The sequence below is a fragment of the Pan paniscus genome, chromosome 1 (genome assembly GCF_029289425.2).
Source record: "Pan paniscus chromosome 1, NHGRI_mPanPan1-v2.0_pri, whole genome shotgun sequence".
Taxonomy (NCBI): domain Eukaryota; kingdom Metazoa; phylum Chordata; class Mammalia; order Primates; family Hominidae; genus Pan; species Pan paniscus.
This window is the reverse complement of record NC_073249.2, coordinates 25,197,090-25,223,420: the sequence shown is the minus strand read 5'-3', so window position 1 is coordinate 25,223,420 and position 26,331 is coordinate 25,197,090. Positions and strand designations below refer to the sequence as shown.

The 26,331-nt window shown below is 42.1% G+C and overlaps 1 protein-coding gene and 1 non-coding gene across 2 annotated transcripts in view; one reads left to right on the top strand and one right to left on the bottom strand.

The window, feature by feature from the left end:
- NVL (nuclear VCP like) overlaps nt 1–25,166 on the bottom strand; it is a 102,694-nt gene extending 77,528 nt beyond the window's left edge. The window contains 7 exon segments of the mRNA XM_063597397.1: nt 2,794–3,066; nt 6,610–6,667; nt 7,868–7,969; nt 12,499–12,598; nt 12,685–12,737; nt 21,334–21,407; nt 25,013–25,166. Coding sequence (XP_063453467.1) covers nt 2,794–3,066; nt 6,610–6,667; nt 7,868–7,969; nt 12,499–12,598; nt 12,685–12,737; nt 21,334–21,407; nt 25,013–25,069 — 717 coding nt within the window. The 5' untranslated portion in view covers nt 25,070–25,166.
- On the top strand, nt 180–283 carry LOC112438320 (U6 spliceosomal RNA). Its single transcript, XR_003026774.1, has one exon. It is a non-coding gene; the product is annotated as a U6 spliceosomal RNA (small nuclear RNA).
- Nucleotides 25,167–26,331: the final 1,165 nt, after the last annotated feature.

Genomic DNA, 26,331 nt, shown 5'->3' with positions numbered 1-26,331 from the left:
AAAATTCTATGCCAATAATTGTTTTACTTTTTAAAGAGGGGCATTGTAAAGAAAATTCATTCCTGCCCTAGCACTTTCACCTCTGTTAACTATTCCCAACCTCTTTGCTCAAAGATGCTGTCTATTGTGAAAGTCCTTCTCCTCATTCCCTTAAAGCTCAGTTTAAATCTTAACATTTGGTGCTGGCCTTGGCAGCACATATACTAAAATTGGAATGATACAAAGATTAGCATGGCCCCTGTGCAAGGATGACATGGAAATTTGTGAAGCATCCCATATGGGGAAAAAAAAAAAAGAAAAAAGAAATCTTAACATTTGAATGCCGCTTCTTTTCCAGATTCTTTCAGTTAGAGTTTGTTTTTGTTTTTGTTTTGAGACAGAGTTTCACTCTTGTCACCCAGGCTGGAGTGCAACAGCGCGATCTCAGCTCACTGCAACCTCCACCTCCTAGGTTCAAACAATTCTCCTGCCTCAGCCTCCCAAGTAGCCCACCACCATGCCCAGCTAATTTTTATATTATCAGTAGAGATGGGGTTTCGCCATGTTGGCCAGGCTGGTATCGAACTCCTGACCTCAGGTGATCTGCCCACCTCAGCCTCCCAAAGTGCTGGGATTACAGGCGTGAGCCGCCCTGCACGGCCCTCTTTCAGTTAGATTTAATCTTGTCCTCACATTCCCAAGACACCGCATTTGCAGCTATTATCAGTTGGAATAATCTGCCTTGTATGAGTGATTCACTTATCTCTGTCTTTCTCACTGAATTGTGAGCTCCTTGATTAAGGACACTGATATTTGCCTTTTATTTCTCACTGAGTCTTCTATATAGTTGTCTTCATCTGACAGCTGATGATTCACTAAATTAAATATGACTACAGAGCTGCTTTGACAGTCATAACAAAGTGTAATTCAGCCAAGCACACTGGGACACACCTGTAGCCCCAGCTACTTGAGAGGCAGAAGGACCACTTGAGCTCAGGGTTTCAAGGCTATAGTGTTCTGTGATCATGCCTGTGAAAAGTGACTGCACTCTAGCCTGGGTGATGTAGCAATATTCCAACTCTTAAAAAAAAATTTTTTTTTTTTTGAGACGGAGTCTCGCTCTGTCACCCAGGATGGAGTGCAGTGGCACGATCTCAGCGCACTGCAAGCTCCGCCTGCCGGGTTCACGTCATTCTCCTGCCTCAGCCTCCCAAGTAGCTGGGACTACAGGCGCCCGCCATGACGCCTGGCTAACTTTTTGTATTTTTAGTAGAGACAGGGTTTCACTGTGTTAGCCAGGATGGTCTCAATCTCCTGACCTCATGATCTGCCCGCCTTGGTCTCCCAAAGTGCTGGGAATACAGGTGTGAGCCACTGCGCCCGGCCAAAAAAATTGTTTTTAAGTATGATTCAGGCTGAGGTGGGTGGATCACTTGAGCTCAGGAGTTCAAGACCAGCCTGAGCAACATGGCCAAACGCCATCTCTACAAAAAATACAAAACTTAGCCAGGTGTGGTGGTGGGCACCTGTAGTCCCCAGCTACTTGGAAGGCTGAGGTGGGGGGATGGCTTATGCCCAGGGGGTGGAGGTTATAGTGAGCCGTGATCATGCCACTCCACCATGTCAGTCTGGGTGACAAGGCAGACCCTGTCTCAAACCAAAAAAAGTATTTCAGCATTAAGACTCGAGTTCTTGCCAACCATAACAATGTTCCCTATAGATGGATGATATGGATAATTAAAGCAAAGAGATTTGGAAAGGCCTATTAATAAATAAAAAGGGGAAAGGTTCTGCCAAATCAAAGGGCTTGGTTCTTAGAAACCAGTTGAAGCATCATTGTCCATGAGGAATATGTGAGCCACATATGAAATTCATTTAATAATCTATTTTACTTAACCCAGTATATCCAAAATATTATCATTTCAACAGTCAATATAAAATATTATTAATGAGATGTTTTACATTCTATTTTTTTAGTGAGTCTCCAAAGTCTAATGTACACTTTAAGTTAATAGCACATCTCAATTTGGACCCTAAATTTTCATGGGAAACACCTGATTTGTACTTAGAGTCTGTAAAATTTACAGCTGAGGAAATAGATTCACATACCTAACAGGGTGGTAGGAGATGAAACTGAAAAGAAAGTCAGGCAGTGAAATCATAAAGGACGTTAGTGGCTGTCACAGGCCTTTGGATTTGAAACTGAATGAAGCCACTGGAGGGTTTTAAATAGAAGAATGATAATATGTGGTGGCTCACGCCTACAATCCCAGAACTTTGGGAGTCCGAGGCGGGTGGATCGCTTGACCCCAAGAGTTCAAGACCAGCTTGGGCAACACTGCAAAACACCATCTCTAGAAAAGATATAAGTTAGCTAGGTGTGGTGGCGCATGCCTGTAGTCTTAGTTACATGGGAGGCTGAGGTGGGGGATGGCTGGAGCCTGGAAGGCAGAGGTTGCAATGAGCCAAGATCGCACCACTGCACTCCAGCCTCAGCGACAGAGCCAGACCCAGTCTCAAAAAAAAAAAAAAAAAAAAAAAAAAAGCTATCTCTCTGTGTAAAGAATAAACTAGGGGAACAAGAAAGGACACAGACTCCAGCTAGAAGGCTGTTTCAATAATTAAGTCAAGAACGAAAAAAGGCTTAGACTAGGATAGAAAGAATGGAAAGCAGTGCAATGTGATCAAATTCTCCATATATTTTAAAGTTCCTATGCCTTCCACAAAACACAAGTATCTGCTTGATATTATATTCAACTAAAAGGTTGAAATGTACTTCGATGATATGGGGCTAAAATTTCATTACAAAAATACCTGTATCTCAGTTATTGGCTTCTTAGGATTACTTTTCTCACATGACAGGTCCAAGAAAAAACTGTCTTTCTTTCCACTTGGGGTTTTGTCAATAAACCATCCTCCCTCAGAATCTTTGGCAGGGGTCTTCAAGGGAATGGAGCCTGTTTTGGAACTTATCCGTGGTGTTGAAGAGGTGGTTTCTCTTTGCTCCATCTCAGGAGTATTTGAAACAGAATCAGGATTTCCTTTCCGATATAAAGACAGCAGGGAACTGTTCATGTGATTTGCTGACTGGCAGAAAGATAAAACAAAATTGTAGCATAAATTACTCAACAGGTACTCATAAAAGTTGTATTGCCTATAGTAATAAGTTTTCTATATATTGTTTTTTAACAACTTCTCTCAGAACATTTATAATCAGAATATATAGGTGTTAGGCTGGGCACAGTGGCTTATGCCTGTAATCCCAGCACTTTGGGAGGCCGAGGTGGGCAGATCACTTGAGGTCAGGAGTTTAAGACCAGCCTAGCCAACATGGTGTAACACCGTCTCTAGTAAAAATACAAAAATTAGCCGGGCGCAGTGGTAGGCACCTGTAATCCCAGCTACTTGGGAGGCTGAGGCAGGAGAATCACTTGAACCCAGCAGGCGGAAGTTGCAGTGAGCCGAGATCACACCACTGCACTCCAGCCTGGGTGACAGAGTGAGACTCCATCTCAAAAAAAAAAAAAAAGAAAAAGAAAAGAATATATGGGTGTTCACAATAAGATGACTCACAAACAAGCATTTACTATTCAAAGACTTCACTCGGCCGGGCGCAGTGGCCCACGCCTGTAATCCCAGCACTTTGGGAAGCCGAGGCGGGCGGATCACGAGGTCAGGAGATCAAAACCATTCTGGCTAACACGGTGAAACCCCGTCTCTACTAAAAATACAAAAAGTTAGCCAGGCGTCATGGCGGGCGCCTGTAGTCCCAGCTACTCGGGAGGCTGAGGCAGGAGAATGGCGAGAACCCGGGAGGCGGAGCTTGCAGTGAGCCGAGATCACGCCACTGCACTCCAGCCTGGGTGACAGAGCGGGACTCTGTCTCAAAAAAAAAAAAAAAAAAAAAAAAAAAAGACTTCACTCCATTCCAATGGAAAACCAATTCATAATTGGTGGTTAAGTAAAATAAAGTAAGTATGGTTGCTTCGAAAAAAAATACACTAAAGAAGTATGAAAATGAGCTGGTTGCCAATGAGAGTCACTGTTATTCCATCAAAGCAAAATTGGGGCTGGGCGTGGTAGCTCACGCCCTGTAATCCCAATGCTTTGGGAGGCCAAACTGGGAGAACTGCTTGAGGCCTAGAGTTCGAGACCATCCTGGGCAACACAGCGAAACCCTGTGTCTACAAAAAATTTAAAATTTACCCAGGCATGGTGGCACATGCCTGTTATCCTAGCTACTTGGGAGGCTAAGGTAGGAGGACAACTTGAGCCCAAGAGTTTGAGGTTGCAGTGAGCTAGGACTACGCCACTGTACTCCAGCCTGGGTGACAGAGCGAGACCCTGTCCCTGCGAAAACTGGATCAAATATTTTGATAATATATTCAAAACTTATATACCAAGGGAAAAAATAAAAAGCAAATTATAAATAATTTGACAAACAGTTGGCCCTCTATATCCGAGGGTTCTGCATCCAGGGATTCAATGAACCTCAATGGAAAATATTTGGGAAATAAAAAGCAATTAAAAAACACAATACACCAATAAAAATAATACAAATTTTAAGAAATAAAGTGTATGCTGGGCATGTTGTCTCATGTCTGTAATCCCAGCACTTTGGGAGGCCAAGGTGGGTGGATCACTCAAGGCCAGGAGTTCAAGACCAGCCTGGCCAACATGGTGAAACCACGTCTCTACTAAAAATGCCAAAAAGTAGCTAGGTGTGGTGGCGCACACCTGTAATCTCAGCTACTCAGGAGGCTGAGGCACGAGAATCACTTGAACTTGGGAGGCAGAGGTTGCAGTGAGCCGAGATGAAACCACTGCACTCCAGCCTGGGTGACAGAGCGAGACCCTGCCTGCAATTCCAGCTCCTCAGGAGGCTGAGGCAGGAGAATCACTTGAGCCGGGGAGGTGGAGGTTGCAGTGAGCCGAGATCACACCACTGCACTCCAGCCTCGGTGATCACACCACTGTACTTCAGCCTGGGCGACAGAGTGAGACTCCCTCTCAAAAAAAAAAAAAGAAAGAAAGAAATATAGTGTAAAAACTATTTACATCTTATTTACATTGTATTATTACAAGTAATCCAGAGATAATTTAAAGTATACAAGAGGATGTATATAAGGTTATATGCAAACATGATGCCATTTTACGTAAGGGACTTGAGCATTTGCAGGCATTCATGTGGGGCTCTGGGGCCAATCCCCCATGGATAGTGAGGGCCGACTATATTATCTCCATATTCTCCTTTAATCAAGCCTTTTCATTACTAATGCCATCTCCTTGACAAAAAGTATATCCCTTTTTCCATTTTTACTATTAATTACTCTATTCTTGTCTGCCCTTATTTCTAGCTATTCTCTTCCCTTCTTTTTCCTTGTATAACTGACTTATAAACATAAATACTGGAAGGATGGTTAATCCATCACCAACACTGAACACAGAAAGTGTTCAATTATTTATGGATGGAAGACTTCCGAAGTCTCTTATTCTATTCCCTGTCCTTCCTTTCTCCCTCCCTTTAGCCCTAACCCTTTTTTTTCTTTCCCTCTTTCTTTCCTTCTCTTCTCTCTCTCTCTCTTTTGCAATAAGGTCTGTCGCCCAGGCTGAAGTGGAATGGCACAATCATAGCTCACCGCAGCCTCAAACTCCTGGGCTCAAGTGATCCTCCAGCCTCAGCCTCCTGAGTAGCTAGGACTATGGGTGTATGCCACCAGATCCAGCTAATTTTTGTTTGTTTTTTGTAGAGACAGAGTCTTGCTAGGTTGCCCAGGCTGGTCTTGAACTCCTGGCTTCAAGTGATCTTCCTGCCTCAGCCTCCCAAAGTGCTGGGATTACAGACGTGAGCCATAGCCCCTAGCCTTTTATTCTATTCCTTACTGATTTTTATTTATTTATTTTTTCGGAGACAGGATCTGGTTTTGTTGCTCAGGCTGGAGTGCAGTAGTGCAATCCCAGATCACTGCAACCTCTGCAACCTGGGCTCAAGTGATCCTCCCACCTCAGCTTCCTGAGTAGCTGGGACCACAGGTGCAAGCCATTACACCTGGCTAATTTTGGGGGGTTTTTTGGTAGAGATGGGGTTGTGCCATGTTGCACAGGCTGGTCTCGAACTCCTGGGCTAAAGTGATCCACCCTCCTTGGCCTTCCAAAGTGCTGGGATTACAGGCGTGAGCCACGACAGCTAGCCTTATTTTTTTTTAAAAGGTAGGGTCTCACTCTGTCACCCAGGCTGGAGTGCAGTGGCGCAATCACGGCTCACTGCACCTCACTGCAGCCTTGACCTCCTGGGCTCAAGTGATTCTCCCACCTCAGCCCCCCAAGTAGCTGGGACCACAGGTGCATGCCACCATGCCCGGCTAACTTTTGTATTTTTTGTAGAGACAAGGTTTCACCATGTTGGCCAGACTTATTTTTTCGTACTTTTTATAGAGACAAGGTTTTGCCATGTTGCCCAGGCTGGTCTCAAATGCCTGGGTTCAAGTGATCTGCATGCCTCAGCCTCCCAAAGTGTTGGGATTAGAGGTGTGAGTCACCATGTCCAGCTAATACTGAGTTTTTCAAGGGAGGTACCATAACAACTAAAAAAGAAAAAATCAAAATGGACCCACTAAATGTTTGGCTTACCTGTGGATCTGGGTAGTCTTCCATACTTGAATCATCATCAGAATAGCTTTCAGTATACCTCAGTAAAAGGAGGGAAAAATGTTTTAAAGACTTTCTCTCCCATATCCTAAAAAAATGACTACCCAAAACAAGTAAATATATTCAGCCAAAAGATTATGGTGGTTAAGAGTCCAAACTCTGGAATCAGAGAAACTAGGATTCAAAATCCAACTTAACCAGTTATTACTTAACCTCTCTAAGCGTCAGCTTCCTTATCTATAAAATGGAGATTTAATAAGTAATGTCTGTCTCCCAGGGTTATTAAAGGATTAAATAAACACTTGCAAAGTCCTTATGCATTTACAATATATAATAAATGCAAAATAAATTATAGTTATATTTATCCTAGCAATAAATAAAAGTGAGATACAAATTCCCTCAGGCCCAAGGGTCCCATTTAGGGATATCAGATTCAGGTAGAGGAAATATTTCAGCAACCTATAATTAAGTACTCTGAGTAACAAATTCACAAAGTCAACATGACCAAAGCATGTAACCAAATACAACTTCTCCAAGACTGTTCATGAGGGATGAAGGAACAAATAAATTTCCTGTATCAAAAAAGAGGTATAAATCCTAATAAAATACAAGCTGAGAATGTAGTCTTAATTCATTATAACTGAAAGTTGTTATCTAATAGCTTCAAGTAACTTCAGGACACTGCTAGTATTTAATACTTCTTTGGAAATTATTTAAATAGGCCCGGCATGGTGGCTCACGCCTGTAATCCCAGCACTTTGGGAGGCCGAGGCGGGTGGATTACCTGAGGTCAGGAGTTCGAGACTAGCCTGGCCAACATGGTGAAACCCCGTCTCTACTAAAAAATACAAAAATAAGCCAGGTGTGGTGAAAATACGCCTGTAATCCCAGCTACTCGGGAGGCTGAGGCAGGAAAATTACTTGAGCCCGGGAGACAGAGGTTGCAGTGAGCCAAGATCGTGCCACTACACTCCAGCCTGGCCCACAGTATGAGACTCTGCCAAAAAAAAAAAAAAAAAAAAAATTATTTAAATAAGAAAAAAAAAAAGTCCTTTTCTTATTTAAATAATTTTTTTTTTTTTTTTTAGGTAGAAAGCTTTATATGAATGCAATGAAATGCTGTTATAATTAAGATATTAAGATACAAATTCTAGCCTGGGCAACTAAGGGAGACTCTGTCTCTACAAAAAAATTAAAAAATTAGCTGGGCATGCTGGCACACACCTGTAATCCCAGCTACCTGTGAGGCTGCGGTGGGAGGATCGCTTGGGCCTGGGACGTCAAGACTGCGGTAAGCCATGATTGTGCCAGTGCACTGAAGCCTGGGTGACAGAGCGAGACGCTGTCTCAAAAAACAAAACAAAACAAAAAACCAAGCAAATTCTGTATTCATTAAAATTAATCAGCATTACTTGGGAGCAATTCTACTCAATGTAAATAAGGTATATCATTCAACTATTTGAAAAAAAAAAAAGTTTTGCCTTACAACTCATGCCCTAAAAAAAGAAAAAAAAAATTCCAAGTGGATTAAAGAGTTAAACATAAAGAAAGGAGAAAAAAGTGTAAGTAATTATTTTACACACTCTTGTGAGAGAGGTCTTTCTAAGCATATCAGCATAAACCAAAAGGAAAAAGACTGATAGATTTGACTACATAAAAATGCAAAACTTCTCTAATCAAAAGATGGTGCAAACGAAAATTAAAAAAGAAGTGGCAACATGGGGAAAGCAGTTGTAATGCATATAAAAAGAGGTATTATTTTATGCAAAACACTCTGACAACTAATAAGGAAAATGCAAATACCTCTCAAATGAAATAGAAAAAACTCCATAAGCAAGCAATTCGCAAAACAAATATGAAATAACAAAAAAACTAACCTCAATAATTATAAAATCACAAATAAAAATATGATCAAGGCCAGAGGCGGTGGCTCAAGCCTGTAATCCCAGCACTTTGGGAGGCCAAGGTGGGCGGATCACCTGAGGTCAGGAGTTCGAGACCAGCCTGGCCAACATGGTGAAACCCTGTCTCTACTAAACATACAAAAATTGGCCAGCAGTGGTGGTGGGTGCCTATAATCCCAACTACTCGGGAGGCTGAGGCAGGAGAATTGCTTGAACCTGGGAGGCAGAGGATGCAGTGAGCCGAGATCGCACCACTGGACTCCGGCCTGGGTGACAGAGTGAGATTCTGTCTCAAAAAAAGAAAAAATATATATGATCAATATTTTGCCTATAAAAACAGCAAAGATTAAATTATAGTATAACTAAGATTGCAGGGATGCAGAGAAATGTGCCCTTTATACAAAGTTGTTGGGAGTATAAACTGAGGCAACCTTTTTAGGAAGGTAAGTCCAAATGCACTGGAAATCTCAAAAATATAAATCTTTGACCCCAGAAATTCCACCTCAAAAATTCAACATAAAAAAGTGATGTGTACAAAGATATATGCAGTAAAGCAGTAAAGAGTTATTTATTATGCAATAGTGTAACACAAATAAATATCCATGAATATGGAACTGGTTAAGAAAATTATGATAAATCTAAATGAAAAAGGCTGAGCTACGAACAGTAAAATGGGGCTATCACCCCAAATCCTGTAGACATTAAAAGGATAACAAGAGAATATTGCAGAAGCATTATGCCAACAAATTCCACACCTGAGAGAAAATGAACAAATGATTAAAAAATACAATTTATCACAATTGACATAAGGAGAGATGTAAGGAAGAGCTGTATATCTAGCAACATTAAAATTTATCAAAATCCTTCAGAAAAAGAAGACTCTGGGGGAAGTTGACTCTAGGCCTAGAAAAACTGTGGTCGAACACTAACAAATATTCAAAAAAGAATTTCCATAATGTGTTTTCATAAAATAGAGAACAAAAGAACACTTTCCCACTAATATCATGAGGCCGGTGTAACCCTAACACCAAAACATGACAGACATTCCAAAAATGAACAAAAGAAAATTCAGACCAATATGACATACAGATGCAAACATCTGTAGAAAAAGATTAGTAAATCGAATCCAATTAATATCCTTTTTTTCAAAAATTAGCCGGGCATGGTGGCATGTGCCTGTAATCCCAGCTACTCAGGAGGCTGAGGCAGGAGAATGGCTTAAACCTGGGAGGCGGTGGTTGCAGCGAGCTGAGATCACGCTATTGCACTCCAGCCTGGGCGACAAGAGTGAGACTCCATCTCAAAAAAACAACGTCAAACAAATACTCTTTACAAATAACTTTTTCTTTTTTTTTTTTAGAGACAAGGCCTCACTCTCTCACCCAGGCTGGAGTGCAGTGGCATAATTATAGCTCACTGTAATCTTCAACTCTGGGGCTCAAGCAATCCTCCTACTTCAACTTCCAAAGAAGCTGGGATAGAACCATGCACCACTATGCCTGGCTAATTTTTAAATTTTCTGTAGAGACAGAGTCTTGCTGTGTTGCCCAAGCTGCCAACAATACATTAAAAAGATAACATATCAGGACCAAGTAGAGTTTATCCCCAGGAGGCAAGATTGGCTTAATACTGGGAACCAATGTAATTCATCAAATTAATAGACTAAAGGGGAAAGGCCATAATGAGAAGTTTCAACAGATGCAGAAAAGCATTTGACAAATGCAATACCTATTCATGACAAAAATTCTCAGCAATCTAGGAATATTAGGAAACTTCCTCAATCTGACAAAGGACATCTACAAAAAAACCTAAAGCTAATGTCATACTACTGAAAATTAAACACTGACCATAACAAATATCAGCAATTTGTGGAAAGAGTAGAATTCTCATAAACTGCTAATGTAAAAGTAAAATGGTACAAAGACATTGGAAAATAGTTTGGCAATTTCTTAAATATGCATCTATCACACGACCCAGCTATTCTAATCTTAGATATTTAACAAGGGAAATGAAAATACTGTCCACACAAAGACCTGGCTTTAGGCAACCATTGATTTGCTTTCTGTCACTATATGTTACATTGCATTTTGTAGAATTTTATGAGCATAAATGTTCATAGCAGCTTAATTTGTAATAGCCAGAAACTGGAAACAAACCAACTGCCAAACAAGAGATAAACAGATAGGTCAGGCAAGGTGGTTCACACCTGTAATCCCAGCATTCTGGGAGTCCGAGGCAAGAGGATTGCTTGAGCCCAGGGGTACAAGACCAGCCTGACAACATAGTGAGACCGCCATTTCTACAAAAAATTAGAAAATTAACTGGGCATGGTAGCATGCACCCGTATGGGAGAATCGCCTGAGCCCAGGAGGTAGAGGCTGCAGTGAGTTGTGATATGCCTCTCCACTACATTCCAGCCTGAGCAACAAAGTGAGACTCTGTCTCAAAAAAAACAAACAAAAAAACAGATAAATAGATAAAATAATTGCAGCATGTCCATACATACTTATCAATAAAAAGCAATGAACTATTGATACACACAACATTGATAAATCTCAAAATCATGCTAAGTGAAAGAATGAAGGAATCCAGACTTTAAAAGTATGATTCCAAATAAAATTCTACAAAATGCAATGTAACATACGGTGACAGAAAGCAAATCAATGGTTGCCTAAAGCTGGGTGCTGTGGCTCGCACCTATAATCCCAACACTTTGGGAGGATGAGGCGGGCAGACTGCTTGAGCCCAGGAGTTTGAGACCAGCCTGGGCAACATGGCAAAACCCCATTTCTACGAAAAATTAGCTAGGTGTGGTAGCATGTGCCTGCAGCTACTTGGGAGGCTGAAGGAGAAGAATCAAGTAACCTGGGAAGTCAAGGCTGCAATGAGCTGTGATCACACTCCAGCCTGGGTGACAGAGTAAAACCCTGTCAAAAAAAAAAAAAAAAAAAAAAGAAAAAGAAAAAAGTTTGCCTAGAAACAGGGGTGGAGGGAGAAATGAATTGCAAAGCGGAACAAGACGACTTTTGATATTTATGGAAAGGTTCAGTATCTTGCTTATGGTGATAGTTCAATGAGTATATCTATATGTCAAAACTTAACAAATTGTACACTTTAAAAATGAAGAGGTTGGCCGGGCGCAATGGCTCACGCCTGTAATCCTAGCACTTTGGGAGGCCAAGATGTGCGGATCACTAGAAGTCAGGAGTTCGAGACCAGCCTGGCCAACGTGGTGAAACCCCATCTCTACCAAAAATATAAAAAATTAGCCGGGTGTGGGGGCACATGACTGTAATCCCAGCTACTTGGGAGGCTGAGGCAAGAGAATCGCTTGAACCCAGGGGGCAGAGGTTGCAGTGAGCCGAGATGGTGCCACTGCACTCCAGCCTGGGTGACAGAGTGAGACTTAATCTCAAAAAAAAAAAAAAAAAAAGTAGAGCTTACTGATGTCAATTATACCTCAATAAAGCTATTTTTTAAACTCTCAATACTATTTCTTAAACAAAATTAATCAGCACCTTTTTATATATCTGATGTTGTATTAGGGCAGAAAAAGAAGGTAATGAGACAGTACTGTTGGTAATGCAAACAAGTAAGCAAATAATTTCAATGCCATATGATATGATAAGGATTATAACAAATATCTGTAACTAGAAGCTAAGGAAACATTTAAAAAGGGGTCTTAGGCCTAATAAAGGCAGTAACATTTCAACTGATTCTTGAGGGCTGTGTGGGAGTTTGCGAAAGGGAAATGACACTCTAACTCAATAAAACCACCCATACAAAGGCACAGCCAAAGAGAATTTGATCTCTTTGGGGAATAAAGAACATTCAATATGGCTGAAGAGGTTAGGTAAATATTACGCAGGGCTTTGTTGGCAATGAAGAGCCATTGAAAGTTTTACAAGCAGGAATGTAACGTGATAAAGTTCATGGTTTAAAAAAACCCTGCATTTGGTATACTTACTCATTATCCTCTTCACCTTGTCTTGCCCTTTTTGCCAAATGTTCATCTTCTAATTCTGTTAAATTCTTAAGTTCCTTCTCACTACTAATTATGCTAAATACTGAAACAAAAAGAAAAACGCTATGAGCTAAAACAATTGTTTGTATAACTTTATTGACAATTTAGCTCTAACAATAAAAGACTCACCTTTTTCTACCTGAATCCTAAAAGCATTTCTTTTTCTTCGACCATAGTCTATACTGAAAAAAGAAAACAAGAAGTTTAGCATAGTAGTCTCCACCAATATTTTTCCATTAAGTTCAATCTAAATGGATCAAATAAATTTGCATGAATATTTCATTGTTACAGTATAGACACTTGCCATAACCCTATTTTCAAACTTCTAAGTTTATATATTTACTATTGTGAACTTTCTCCATTTTTCCCCCTTTTTTAAACTAACCTTTTTTGCTTCAAATATTTTTATTTTAAAATTTCAAAGTTACTAAAAATATGAAAGAAATAATGTAATCAACACTCGTATATTCTTTACCTATAGTATTCTCAAACTGCCACATTTACTTTACTTCTGTCTGCATATAGAGATTTCTTTTGGAGGGGTAGAGCAAAACCATTTGAAAATAAGTTCTAGGCCAGGCACAGTGGCTCATGCCTGTAATCCCAGCACTTTGGGAGGCTGAGGTAGGAGAATCACTTGAGCCTAGGAGTTTGAGACCATCCCTGCCAACATAGGGAAACCCTATCCCTACAAAATATTTAAAATTAGCCAGGTATGGTAGTACGTGGCTGTAGTCCCAGCTACTTGGGAGGCTGAGGTGGGAGAACAGCTTGAGTCTGGGAGGTGAAGGCTGCAGTGAGCCGTGATTGCACCAATGCACTCAGCTTGGCCAACAGAGCAAGATCTCATCTCAAAAAAAAAAATAAATTAAAAAACTAAGAAGAGCCGGGCGCTGTGGCTCACGCCTGTAATCCCAGCACTTTGGGAGGCCGAGGCGGGTGGATCACCTGAGGTCAGGAGTTCGAGACCAGCGTGGCCAACATGGCGAAACCCCGTCTCTACTAAAAATACAAAAATTAGCCGGGCGTGGTGGCGCGCGCCTGTAATCCCAGCTACTCGGGGGGCTGAGGCAGGAGAATCGCTTGAACCCTGGAGACGGAGGTTGCAGTGAGCCGACATCGTGTCACTGCAGTCCAGCCTGGCGACAGAGCGAGACTCCATCTCAAAAAAAAAAAAAAAAAAAAACTAAGAAGAAGAAACTAAGTTACAGACCCTTCATCTCAAAAATTCTCAGCATGTATCTCTTTAAAAAAGAATATCTGCAGCCAGGTGCAGGGGCTCACTCCTGTAATTCCAGAACTTTAGGAGGCTGAGGTGGGAGGATCATGAGGTCAGGAGATCGAGACCAGCCTGGCTAACACAGTGAAACCTCGTCTCTTCTAAAAATAAAAAAAAAAAAAATTAGCCAGGCGTGGTGGCGGGCGCCTGTAGTCCCAGCTACTGGGGAGCCTGAGGCAATAGAATGGCATGAACCCAGGAGGCAGAGCTTGCAGTGAGCCAAGATCGTGCCACTGCACTCCAGCCTGGGCAACAAAGCGAGACTCCGTCTCAAAAAAAAAAAAAAAAAGGATATCTGCATAGCTACAATACAATTAGCACAAATAAGAAATTTAATATTGATAAATTATCTAATACATAGTCCATATTAAAATTTCTCAAATTATTCCCAAAAAATGGTCTTTATAGTTGTTTTTCTTTCTTTCTTTTTGTTTTTTTGAGACGGAGTCTCGCTCTGTGGCCCAGGCTGGAGTGCAGTGGTGCAATCTCAGCTCACTGCAGACTCCGCTTCCGGGGTTCACACCATTCTCCTGCCTCAGCCTCCTGAGTAGCTGGGACTACAGGCGCCTGCCACCACACCCGGCTATTTTTTTGTATTTTTAGTAGAGACAGGGTATAGTTGTTTTTCTTTGACCCAGAGTCTAGTCAAGGTTCATGCATTTACTTGGTTGTTGTGTCTCTTTGGACTCTTTTAACTTGTAATAATCTCTTCACCTTTGTGCATGTAACACTGACATTTTTGAAGGATCCAGGCCAGCTAATTTATAAAATGTCCCACAATCTGAATTTATGTCTCCTCATTATTAAATTCAAGTTAAACATTTTTAGCAAGACCATCTGCTAAAAATATAGGTGAAAGTTTGATGAGTACAGGATATTTGTATAATCTGAAAATATATTCTTATAAATTATTTATTAATTTCAAATTAATTTACAGTGGATTGATCAAAACTAACATTACCGAATAACACCCCACACAGATATTCTGTGCCTTTTGAAGTCAAATTGCTTCTTTGGTTTTCCTTCCAAAAACATATAACCTGATTCCAACCATGTGGAAACAGCAGAAAAATCCAAATTGAGGGATATTCTATATAGTAACTACCTGTAATCTTCAAAAATGTAAAGATCATGAAAAACAAAAAAAGGTTGAGGAACCGTTGCAGATTAAAGGAAACTAAAAAGCAAAACAAGCATAATTTAGGGGCTGGATTTCAGTTCTGGGAAAAAAATTCCCATAAAATAATAGCTATAAAGAACATTATTGAGACAGGCAAACTCTGAATATGAATGGTGGATTCGATAATATTACTGAATCAAGATTACATTTTCTGGTTTTAATAAATAAACTGTGGTTATATAATAAAAGCCTTTGTCCTTAGGGAATAGATAGTATGCATGGATAAAGGGACATTCTAGGTAGAGTATATGGGTGTTCTTTGTACTATTTTTTCCATTTTCCTCTTTATAAAAATTTGTGCCAGCGCAGTGGCTCACACTTGTAATCCCAGTACTTTGGGAGGCCAAGATGGGCGGATCATTTGCGGTCAGGAGTTCGAAACTAGCCTGGCCAACATGGTAAAACCCCATCTCTACTAAAAATACAAAAATCAGCCAGGCATGGTGGTGGGTGCCTGTAATCCCAGCTACTTGGGAGGCTGAGGCAGGAGTATCACTTGAGCCCAGGAGGTGGAGGTTGCAGTGGGCAGACATCACACCACCACACTCCAGCCTGGGTGACTGAGTGAGACTCCATCTCAAAAAAAAAAAAAAAATCTTTATGTTTTTGAGACAGGGTCTCACTCAGTCAGGCTGAAGTGTAGTTGTGCAATCAGAGCTTGCCACAGCCTCAACCTCCTGGTCTCATGCAATCCTCCCACCCCAGCCTCCGAGTAGGTACGATGACAGACACGTGCCAGCACACCTAGTTAATTTTTTGATTTTTTTTGTAGAGATGGGGGTCTCACTATGTTGTCTAAGCTGGTCTGGGTCAGTTTTTCTTAAATGTGAAATTACATCAAAACACAAAGTTTTAGATGAGGCAAATATTGTACTAAATCATGACCATTTAAAAAGGCAACTTGGGGCCTGGCACAGTGGCTCATGCCTGGAATCCTAGCACTTTGGGAGGCTGAGGTGAGAGGATCACTTGAGCTCAGGAGTTCAAGGCCAGCTGGGCAACATGGCAAAACCCCATCTCTACAAAAAATACAAAAAATCAGCGGGGCATGGTGGCATGTGCCTTAGTCCCAGCCATCTGGGGGCTGAGGCAGAAGGATGAGCCCGGGGGCTGAAGCTGCAGTGAGCCGAGATTGAGCCACTGCACTCCAACCTGGATGATAGAGCGAGACTGTGTCTCCAAAAAATAAATAAATAATTAATTAAAAATTAAACAAAGAGAGAAAGAAAGACGTAAAAGCGATTCTTCACTCATGAGCCATACAAAACAAGGTGGTAGGCAGGAACTGGTTTGAGGGCCATAGTTTGCCAACACCTGGATAAGAGAAGATGGCAGATGGATGTAGGCAGAATGTTTAAAAGCTGAAACAGGCCAGGTGTAGTGGCTCATGCCTATAATCCTAACACTTTGGGATGCCAAGGCAGGAGGATCACTTGAGGTCAAGAGTTCAAGACCAGCCTGGCCAACATGGCGAAACCCCATCTCTACTAAAAATACAAAAATTATTTTTAGTAATAATTTTTAAATAAATTTTAAATAAATTTTTAGGGTGTGGTGGTGTACACCTGTAGTCCTGGCTACTTGGGAGGCTGAGGCAGGAGAGTCACTTGAACCCAGGAGGCAGAGGTTGCAGTGAGCCGAGATTGCCCCGCTGCACTCCACCCTGAGCAACAGAGTAAGATTCCATCTCAAAAAAAAAAAAACTGAAACAGTAGTCTAGACAAGAAATAATGAGGCTCTGGATTAGGCTAGTATAGTAATGGTAGGGAAAGGAGAGAACAGGCATCATGAAATATTTAAGAGACCACAGCAAGGCTTCTTGGTGACTTATTATAGACATGGCAGGGGGATTCAAGGCTAGGTAGAAGGAAGTGGACAACATATAGATTAACCTGGGTGACTGGCTGAGTAACAGTCATACCACCAACTAAGAAAAAATGTTACCAACAAAACACAACTCATAGATTTCAATGGAGTGAGTGGCGGGGATAGAAACAATCTTAGTTTAGTCTTTATTTTTATTTTTTAAGAGACAGGGTCTTGCTCTGTCACCCACGCTTCAGTGCAGCGGTGCAATCGTAGCTCACTGCAGCCTTGAATTCCTGGCCTCAAGTGATCCTCCTGCCTCAACTTCCTGAGTAGCTAGGACAGACTACAGGTGCATGCCACGCTAATTTTTTATTTTTTTTTTGTAGAGACAGAATCTTGCTATGTTGCCCAGGCTGGTCTCAAACTCCTAGCCTCAAGCGATCCTCCTGTGTCAGCCTCTCTAAGTGCTGAAATTACAGGTGTGAGCCACTGTGCCCTGGCCTTAGACCACTCATTAAATAAATTCTGATCAGGGGAAGGAAAAATACTACTGAGTGGTAGCCAAAGTGAGGTATACTATTGTTTTAAAAAGCTTTCTGTCTTAGTTTCTCTTCTTTTCTTCCTTCCTAATACAGATTTTGGTATTGATAAGTATAGTGCTACTGTGACAAATACCTTAAAATGTAGAAATGGTTTCGGAACTAGGTAGTAGAGGCCAGAGAGTTTTGAGGTGCATGTTAGAAGAAACCTAGATGGCTCTGAAGTGACTGCTGTTAGAAATATGGACACCGCAGGGCGTGGTGGCTCATGCCTGTAATCCTAGCATGTTGGGAGAATGAGGCGGGCAGATTGCCTGAGCTCAGGAGTTCAAGACCAGCCTGGGCAACACAGTGAAACCCTGTCGCTACTAAAATACAAAAAATTAGCCAGGCATGGTGGCGTGCACCCGTAGTCCCAGCCTCTTGGGAGGCTGAGGCAGGAGAATTGCTTGAACCCGGGAGGCAGACGTTGCAGTGAGCTGAGATTGCGCCACTGCACTCCAGCCTGGGTGACAGAGTGAGACTCCGTCTCCAAAAAAAAAAGACACGGAAGGCAATTCTGGTAAGAGCTCAGAAAGACAAGAGAAGAGCTGTACAGGAAGGTTCTATAGTTATATACACACAGAGAGAGAATGCTATTAGAAATACGAATGTTAAAGATGCTTCTGGTGAGGTCTCAGACAGAAATGAGAAGCAGGATATTGGAAATTGGAAGAAAGGCAGTCCATGTTATGAAGTGGCAGAGGACTTGTGTTTTACTGTTTTAAAAGTAGAACTTGCAAGTGATGAATCTAGATATTTCACTCACATTTCTAAGCAAAGTGTTGAAGTGTGGCCTGATTTCTCCTTGCTGCTTATAGTAAAATTTTACAGTATAGAGAGAGATAAAGAAGGAATTGTTCAACAAAAAGGAAACTAGAACCTGAAGATTGGAAAATTCTCAGTTTATCCCTATTGTAAAAAATGAAAAAGCATAATCTAAAGAGAACATCAAGGGTGTAGGGGGACAACAATTTGCTAAAGCGATTACCAGCATATGACTTATGGATCCAGTCAGCCATCTCAGCAGAAGCCAGGAATAGACATGGGGTTAAAGCAACAGAAACACTGCCAGCTTGGACTGAAGGGACCGAGATGGGGACAAAATTAAGGAAGGCTGTTGGACTTCCAGGATTCTATAGGACATGGCCAATAAAACCATCCAGCTGTGAACACAAGTTATCCTTCAAGAAAAGGGAAGAACGACCCTTAAGGAGGCTCAAAAGAAGGCAGGGCTGCCACTGCCAACACAGACCCAGAGGGCACAGGTCCGGCAGGTGGGGCTGCCTCCTCCTAGGTAACAGGGCAGGATCACCACCCTACGGAGCCCACAGGGCAGGGCATCAAGCCAAAGAGGATTATTCTAACGCCTGAAAATCTAATGACATTTGCCCTGCTTGGTTTTAGATTTGCTTGGGACCCATGACCCTTTCTTTTTTCCAATTGCTCTCTTTTAGAATAGGAATGAATGTCTAACCTACACCTATGCCTGTCGTGCCATTGTACAATTGTGCATCACTAAACAATGGAGACACATTCTGAGAAGTGTATCATTAAGCATTTTCATTGTGTGAAAACAAAAATAAGTAAGAGTATACTTACACAAACCTAGATGGGCTAGCCTATTACACACCTAGACTACATGGTATAGCCTACTGTGCCTACAAACCTATACAGCACATTATTGTACTAAATACTATAGGCAACTGTAACACAATGGTATTGTGTATTTAAACATATCTAAACACAGAAAAGGTACAGTACAAATATGATGTAATAATCTTATGGGATCACCATCATACATGAGGTCCATCATTGACTGAAACACTGTTATATAGCACATGCCTATATTTTGGAAGTAGATAACTTCTCTGGTTTCACAGGTTAATAGATGAAGAGGAATTTTGCCCCAGGATAAATCATACCTTGAATCTCAGCCATTACCAATTAATTTAGATAACATTATTTTTATTTATTTTATTTTTAGAGACAGGGTCTTGCTCTGTTACCCAGCTGGAGTGCACTGGTGCAATCATAGCTCACTGCAACCTTGAACTCCTGGGCTCAAGCGATCCTCCCACCTCAGCCTCTCGAGCAGCAAGGACTACAGGTTCAGGCCACCATACCCAGCTAATTATTTCTATTTTCATTTTGTAGAGATGGGGTCTCACTATGTTCCCCAAGTTGGTCTTGAACTCTATGGCTTTAAGCCAATGGCCCCTCAAAACGCTGGGATTATAGGTATGAGTCCTTGCATCTGGCCTGATTTAGATGATATTTAGATGAGAGTTTGGACTTAAGAGTTGATGCTAAAATGAGTTAAGACTTTTGGGGCTTGTGGAATGCAATGAATGTATCTGCACATGAGAAGGCCATGAATTTTGGGAGCCACAGGACAGAGTCCAATAAGCTGAATTGTGTTTCCCTTATATTCTTATGTTGATGTCCTAACCCCCAGTACCTCTGAATATGACTGCATTTGGAGATAGAGCCTCTAGAAATAATTAAGGTATTCTTGGCCAGGTGCGGTGGCTCCCACCTATAACCCCAGCACTTTGGGAGGCTGAGGTAGGCGGATCACCTGAGGTCAGGAGTTCAAGACCAGCCTGGCCAACATGGTGAAACCCCATCTCTATTAAAAATACAAAAATTAGTTGGGTGTGGTTAGCGCACGCCTGTAATCCCAGCTACTCAGGAGGCTGAGGCAGGAGAATGGCTTAAACCCAGGAGGCAGAGCTTGCAGTGAGCCGAGATTGCGCCACTGCACTCCAGCCTGGGCGACAGAGCAAGACTCCGTCTCAGAAAAAAAAAAAAAAAAAAGACTCAGGAAGCTGGCTGGGCATGGTGGCTCATGCGTGTCATCCTAGCACTTAGGGAGGCGAAGGTGGAAGGATCACTTGAGGTCAGGTGTTCAAGACCAACCTGGGCAAATACAGAAGGCCCTGTCTCCACAAAAAATAAAAATAAAAACTGTATTAAAAAAAAAAAAAAGAGGCTGGGCGCTGTGGCTCATGTCTGTAATCCCAGCACTTTGGGAGGCCAAGGTGGGCGGATCACCTGAGGTCAGGAGTTCGAGACCAGCCTGGCCAACATGGTGAAACCCTGTCTCTACTAAAAATACAAAATTACCCAGGCGTGGTGGCACATGCCTGTAATTCCAGCTACTTGGGAAGCTGAGGCAGGAGAATTGCTTGAACCTGGGAAGTGGAGGTTGCGGTGAGCTGAGGTCATGCCATTGCACTCCAGCCTGGGCAACAAGAGCGAAATTCTGTCTCAAAAAGAAAGGAGTCAGGAAACTCAGGGAGATCATACCTGCTGGTGATGGTTTTAATTTTCTTTCTTTTTTGGGACAGGATCTTATTCTGTCACTGAGGTTAGAGTGCAGTGGCGTGACCACAGCTCACTACAGCCTTCACCTCCTGGGCTCAAGTGATCCTCCCACCTCAGCCTCCCAAGTAGGTGGGACCACAGGTGCATGCCACCAAGCCTGGCAAATTTTTGTGTATTTTTTGTACAGATGGGGTTTCACCATGTTGCCCAGGCTGGTCTCAAACTCCTGGGCTTAAGCCATCCTCCCACCTCAGCCTCCCAAAGTGTTGAGATTACAGGCATGAGCCATTATGCCTGGCCCGGTTTTAATTTTCTAATGAAGCAGGAAAGGAAGTGATATAATAACATCTCTATCTCTTGATCAGACTGTCAGGTACTAAAAGATAAGCAGTGACCCATTTCCCACAGTACAAAAGACATTTTACTGCACATAATAGGTATTTGATAAATGTTTGCATAACCGAATTGAGTTCCAAGATTATGGATTGGTGAACTAATGCCAGCAGCTATTGATATCAACTGGAAATTTAAGCAGGATATAAACTTTTAAAATGGTAAAGAAGACATAAAAATCCAAGGATCTGGAAACTATATTTATTTACCTGTACACTCTTTGTAAATCAGACGCTAAGACTCCAATGTCCACATATTTGCCACATTTGTTACTGGTAAGGTACTAAAACAGAAAATATAACAAATACAAAACACTCAATATTTCAAACTCAGTGATTTTAATCAACAGATTGAGCTATCTGAACACATTATACTTTAAGATAAACTCTTCATTAATAAAGTGTACCAGAAACATAAATAAAAGTAACCAAATAATTGTCAAGTATGAAATCAGAAAATTTAATTAACATTATTAATCACTATAATACAATACTAATAATTATTAGAATAGTTATAAGGCAGTAAGTGAGGGCTTACTTACTAATATCCTAGGTTTCCAAATACCCCAGAACACTGCAATAAACTCGTAAGGGTAGGAGGGGATATTTTAAACTTCAAGGAACACAGTGATATTTGACATCTGTCAGATACTGCAGAACTACTAGCTTGAGGCAATTTAGTTTCAATATTAAATCACCTTTTGGCTGGGCGTGGTGGCTCATACCTGTAATCCCAACACTTTGGGAGCCCAGGAGTTTGAGACCTCCCTGGGCAACAAAGTTTGACCTCATCTCTACAAAAAAATTAAAAAGTTGGTTGGATGTGGTGGCTTGTGCTTATACTCCCAGCATTTTGGGAGGCCAAGGTGGGAGATCGCTTAAGCCCAGACTTAGAGGTTGCAGTGAGCTATAATCGAGCCACTGCACTCCAGCCTGGATAACAGAACGAGACCTTATCTCAAAAATAAATACATAAATAAGCCCGGGCGTGGTGGCTCACACCCGTAATCCCAGCACTTTGAGAGGCCAAGGCGGGAGGATTGCTTCAGTCCAGGTGTTCGAGACCAGCCTGGGCAAGGTGGTAAGATCTCATCTCTACAAAAAATTTTAAAATTAGCCAGACATGGTGGTGCATACCTGTGGTCCCAGCTACATGGGAGGCTGAGGTGGGAGAATCACTTGACCCCACGAGTTTGAGATGGCAGTGAGCAGTGTTCACACCACTGCACTCCAGCCTGGGTGACAGAGCTAGACCCAGTCTCAAAAATAAAAAATTAAAATTAAATTAAATATATAGCTAAGTGAAAATTTATTTAAAATATTGTGTAAGACTATCTTCAGGCTATGTGTGTAAGGTGTATATGAAACATAAATAAACTTCATGTTTAACTTGGGTCCCATCCCCAAATATCTCATTATGTATATGCAAACATTCCAAAACCTGAAAAAAATCAATCTGAAACATTTTTTGGTCTTAAGCATTTAGAATAAGGGATATTCATTTGTACTTTTATAATGAACCAAAGTGAAAGCTATAGAGGAAAACTGATAATGTCAAACGCTGAAAAGAGTCAAGTGTGAGGACAGAGAAGAGGCCACTAGATCCAGTAATTAGGAGTCACTGCTCAGAAACCTCAATAAAGTGAAGGAGCAAGTTGTGGGACGCGGGAACATCCAGAGGAAGAGTAATTCAGAGTGACTGAACAACGAGAACAAAGGTCCTGTGCTTGGCATGTTTGAGAAGGTCTGTGTGGCTGGGACAGGAGAGGAAAAGTAAACTAGGACAACAGAGGCCAGAATATGCAGGGCTTTTTAGACTGGGTTTTACTCTAGATGTCTGTGACTCCACTGAAAGGTTTTGAGCAGGGCTATGGCAAGCTCTGATTTCCCCCTCCTTTTTTTTTAATTATACTTTAAGTTCTGGGATACATGTGCAGAACATGCAGGTTTGTTACATAGGTATACAGGTGCCATGGTGGTTTCCTGCACTCATCAACCCGTCATCTACATTAGGTATTTTTCCTAATGCTATCCCTCCCCTAGCCCGATTTTTCCCTTTAAAAGGATGTCTTGGCCACGCCTGTAATCCCAGCACTTTGGGAAGCTGAGGCGGGCAGATCACCTGAGGTCAGGAGTTCGAGACTAGCCTGGCCAACATGGTGAAATCCCATCCCTACTAAAAATACAAAAATTAGCCAGGCGTGATGGCATGCACTTGTAATCCCACGTACTCGGGAGGCTGAGGCAGGAGAATCACTTGAACCCAGGAGGCAGAGGTTGCAGTGAGCAGAAAAAAAAAAAAAATTAGATGTCTCTGGCTGCTCTGTGGGGAATAGGCTTTAGGTAAAAGCAGAATCAGAGAGATCAGTTAGGAGGCTATTGTAATAGTATAAGGTAGAGATGATGGTTTGGACTAAGACGGTTACAGGGAAAGACAGTAAGAAGTACTTGGAATATATTTTGAAAGTAAAGCCAACCAGGCTGTTGACAGATGGTATACAGGAAATGAAAGACTCAGAATGATCCTTAAGGTTTTTGGCCTTAACAACAGGACGAACGGTAGTATCATTTACTGAGATACAGAACACTAAGAAAGGGCAGATTTGAAGGAAGAAAAAATCACAAGTTCCACTTGGCCATTTTAATTTGGAGATATGCTGACTAGGCAGCTGGATATATCAATCTGTACTTCAAGATAAAATCTGGACTGGAGATATAAAGTTAGCAGTCATAAATATACAGAGGCCAGTGCAGCAGCTTGCACCGGTAATCCCAGCACTTTGGGAGGCTGAGGCCCGATCGCTTGAGCCCAGGAGTTAGAGACCAGCCAGAGTAACATAGTGGAACCCCGTCTCTACAAATAATAACAATAATAATAAATTAGCCAGGTGTGGTGGTGCACACCTGTAGTCCCAGCTACTGGGGAGGCTGAGGAGGGAGGATCACTTGAGTCAGGGAGGCCGAGGGTGCAGTGAGTTATGATTGTGCCCATAAACAGCCACTGCACTCTAGCCTGGGCAACAGAGCGAGACTATGTCTCAGAAAAATAAAAATAAAATGAAATAAATACATAGATAATAGAGTATGTAGATACTACTCAAAGGTTATTACACTAAATGAGATCACATAGGAAGTATGGATAGATAAGAAAGGTGTATGAGGAAAGAGGAGGAAGGGGAGGTAAGAGAACAGTGGCACAGAGCACTTCCAACATTTACAAGTTGGTAGGAAAAGATGGGTCCGAAAAGGAGATTGTTTAGGGACTGGTGAAGTGAAAGAAAAACAAGGAGAATGTGTAGCTCACAAATTCCTAAGTGAAGAAAATTCTCTCCCACCTTTTAACTCAGACTGCTTGCTTACATTCTAAGGTATTTGCCACACACTGCTTTTTACTGATGGTCATGAAAATGAGAAAACCGTAGGCAAAGTGCCTGTTACTGTTGCCAGACCCATGTTATCTCGTTTTAGTGTGTAAGTTCCTTGAGAACGGAAATTAACATATTATTTATGCCACCCCTTCTCAAGGACCTCTTACAATGCGAGCGTTTGAAGACCATTCCTGTGCTAACTTCACAAGCCAAAGAGGTTAAAATTCAAAGGCTACCTCCACTCTACTGAATGATCTGCGCTGAAGACGACCAGACAACTTGGGCAGCCCTACCAAGCTGCACCCTCCCACCATCCCCGGCTTCTCCCTGAGACTCCGCACCAACGTGGGTAGGGAAGGCCCCGGCACCACCAACTAAGGAGGAACAGACGCACGCCCAGACCCAGACTGGGGAAAGAAGACTAGTTGAGTTCCACCTGGATGCCACCCGACAAAAGGGGAGTGGCACCCTGGGGCAGCGATCGGGGCCCTTGGCGAGGCCAAGCGGTGCAGAATACACACCTGGATGACTCGCTGCTTGAGTTTATTATCCACGAACCCTGCAGGTCTGGGCTTCATCGCGTCGGTCTTCCAAGCCACAGCTCGGACCGCCAGCTCCTAGTCAACCGGGGGCCTCGTAGGGGTTGCCCACCGCGATCGCCGGGCCAGTTGCACCTGAAATACGCCCCTCCTGGGGCCTAGCCCGCGCCGTTTCCGTCAGAATAAAAGTAATGCGAATGAAGGGGAAAAAATTCCGAGGAGAGGGAGAAGACTTGAAAACCTCAGGGAGTTTCTAGGGGCCTTATTTTGCAGGCCTGCCCAGTGGACCCTGGAAGATTAGGACCCCTTTGAACGCGCTCAACTTTATTGGTTCCCCGCCGGGCGAACCAGGCGGGAGGAAGTTCCTACCCCGGCGCGGTGTGCGGAGACGCTGTCAACGGCGTCCTCTGGAAAACTTGGTTTGCTTTCCTCAGGCGTTCCAGCCACACCTCATTCTGATACAAAGCTAGTCTTCGCAAAACCAGCCACGGTAGATACTTGGAGTGATAAAATCAGGGTAAAAACACACCACCAGCCGCTGCTTGCTTTCCCACGTAGTTATCTTACATTTTAGAGGCCCGACAAAAGGGCTAGGTGAAAAAGAAAAGGAAGGACGGATTTATCCAGATAACTAAGTCATTTGTTACTTTTAGAACTCGTTTGACTTACGCTGTTATCATCGGCAGGTAATTTGTTGAATATATCCAGTGCAAGACTCCTTGGCCCAGAATTTTATCAAACGTTTGTATTTGCCCCAAGAAGTTTATCCTGCACTTAGGGAGACACAAAGGGACAGTTACCAAGCATTAAAAAAAAAAAAATGCTGGCTTTAGTTTCTGTCTTCTTGTTTATTTCAACCGTGTTTTGAGTATTCTTATTTCAGGTCCTACTTGGCTTATGACAAGGTTAAGTGCAGTGTATTAAGGGGCAGAGGGGAGAGAAAATGGAATTAAGAGAAGGGCGTGAGGCCGGTCACGGTGGCTCACACCTGTAATCCCAGCACTTTGGGAGGCCGAGGCGGGCAGATCACTTGAGGTCAGGAGTTCACGACCAGCCTGGCCAACATGGTGAAACCTTGTCTCTACTAAAAATATAAAAATTAGCACTGAATTAAGTATTAGATTTCCCACTCAAAATATTGATCCGTTTGGTTGCAACTTCATTTCCTACTTCTTCACTATGTGTAGTTTTATTTTTTATTTTTTTAGTTGTAAAATATAAGAACATTCACCATCTTAAACATTTTAAAGTGTGCAGTTTAGTGATAATACATTCATAATATGCAACCATCACTGCCATCT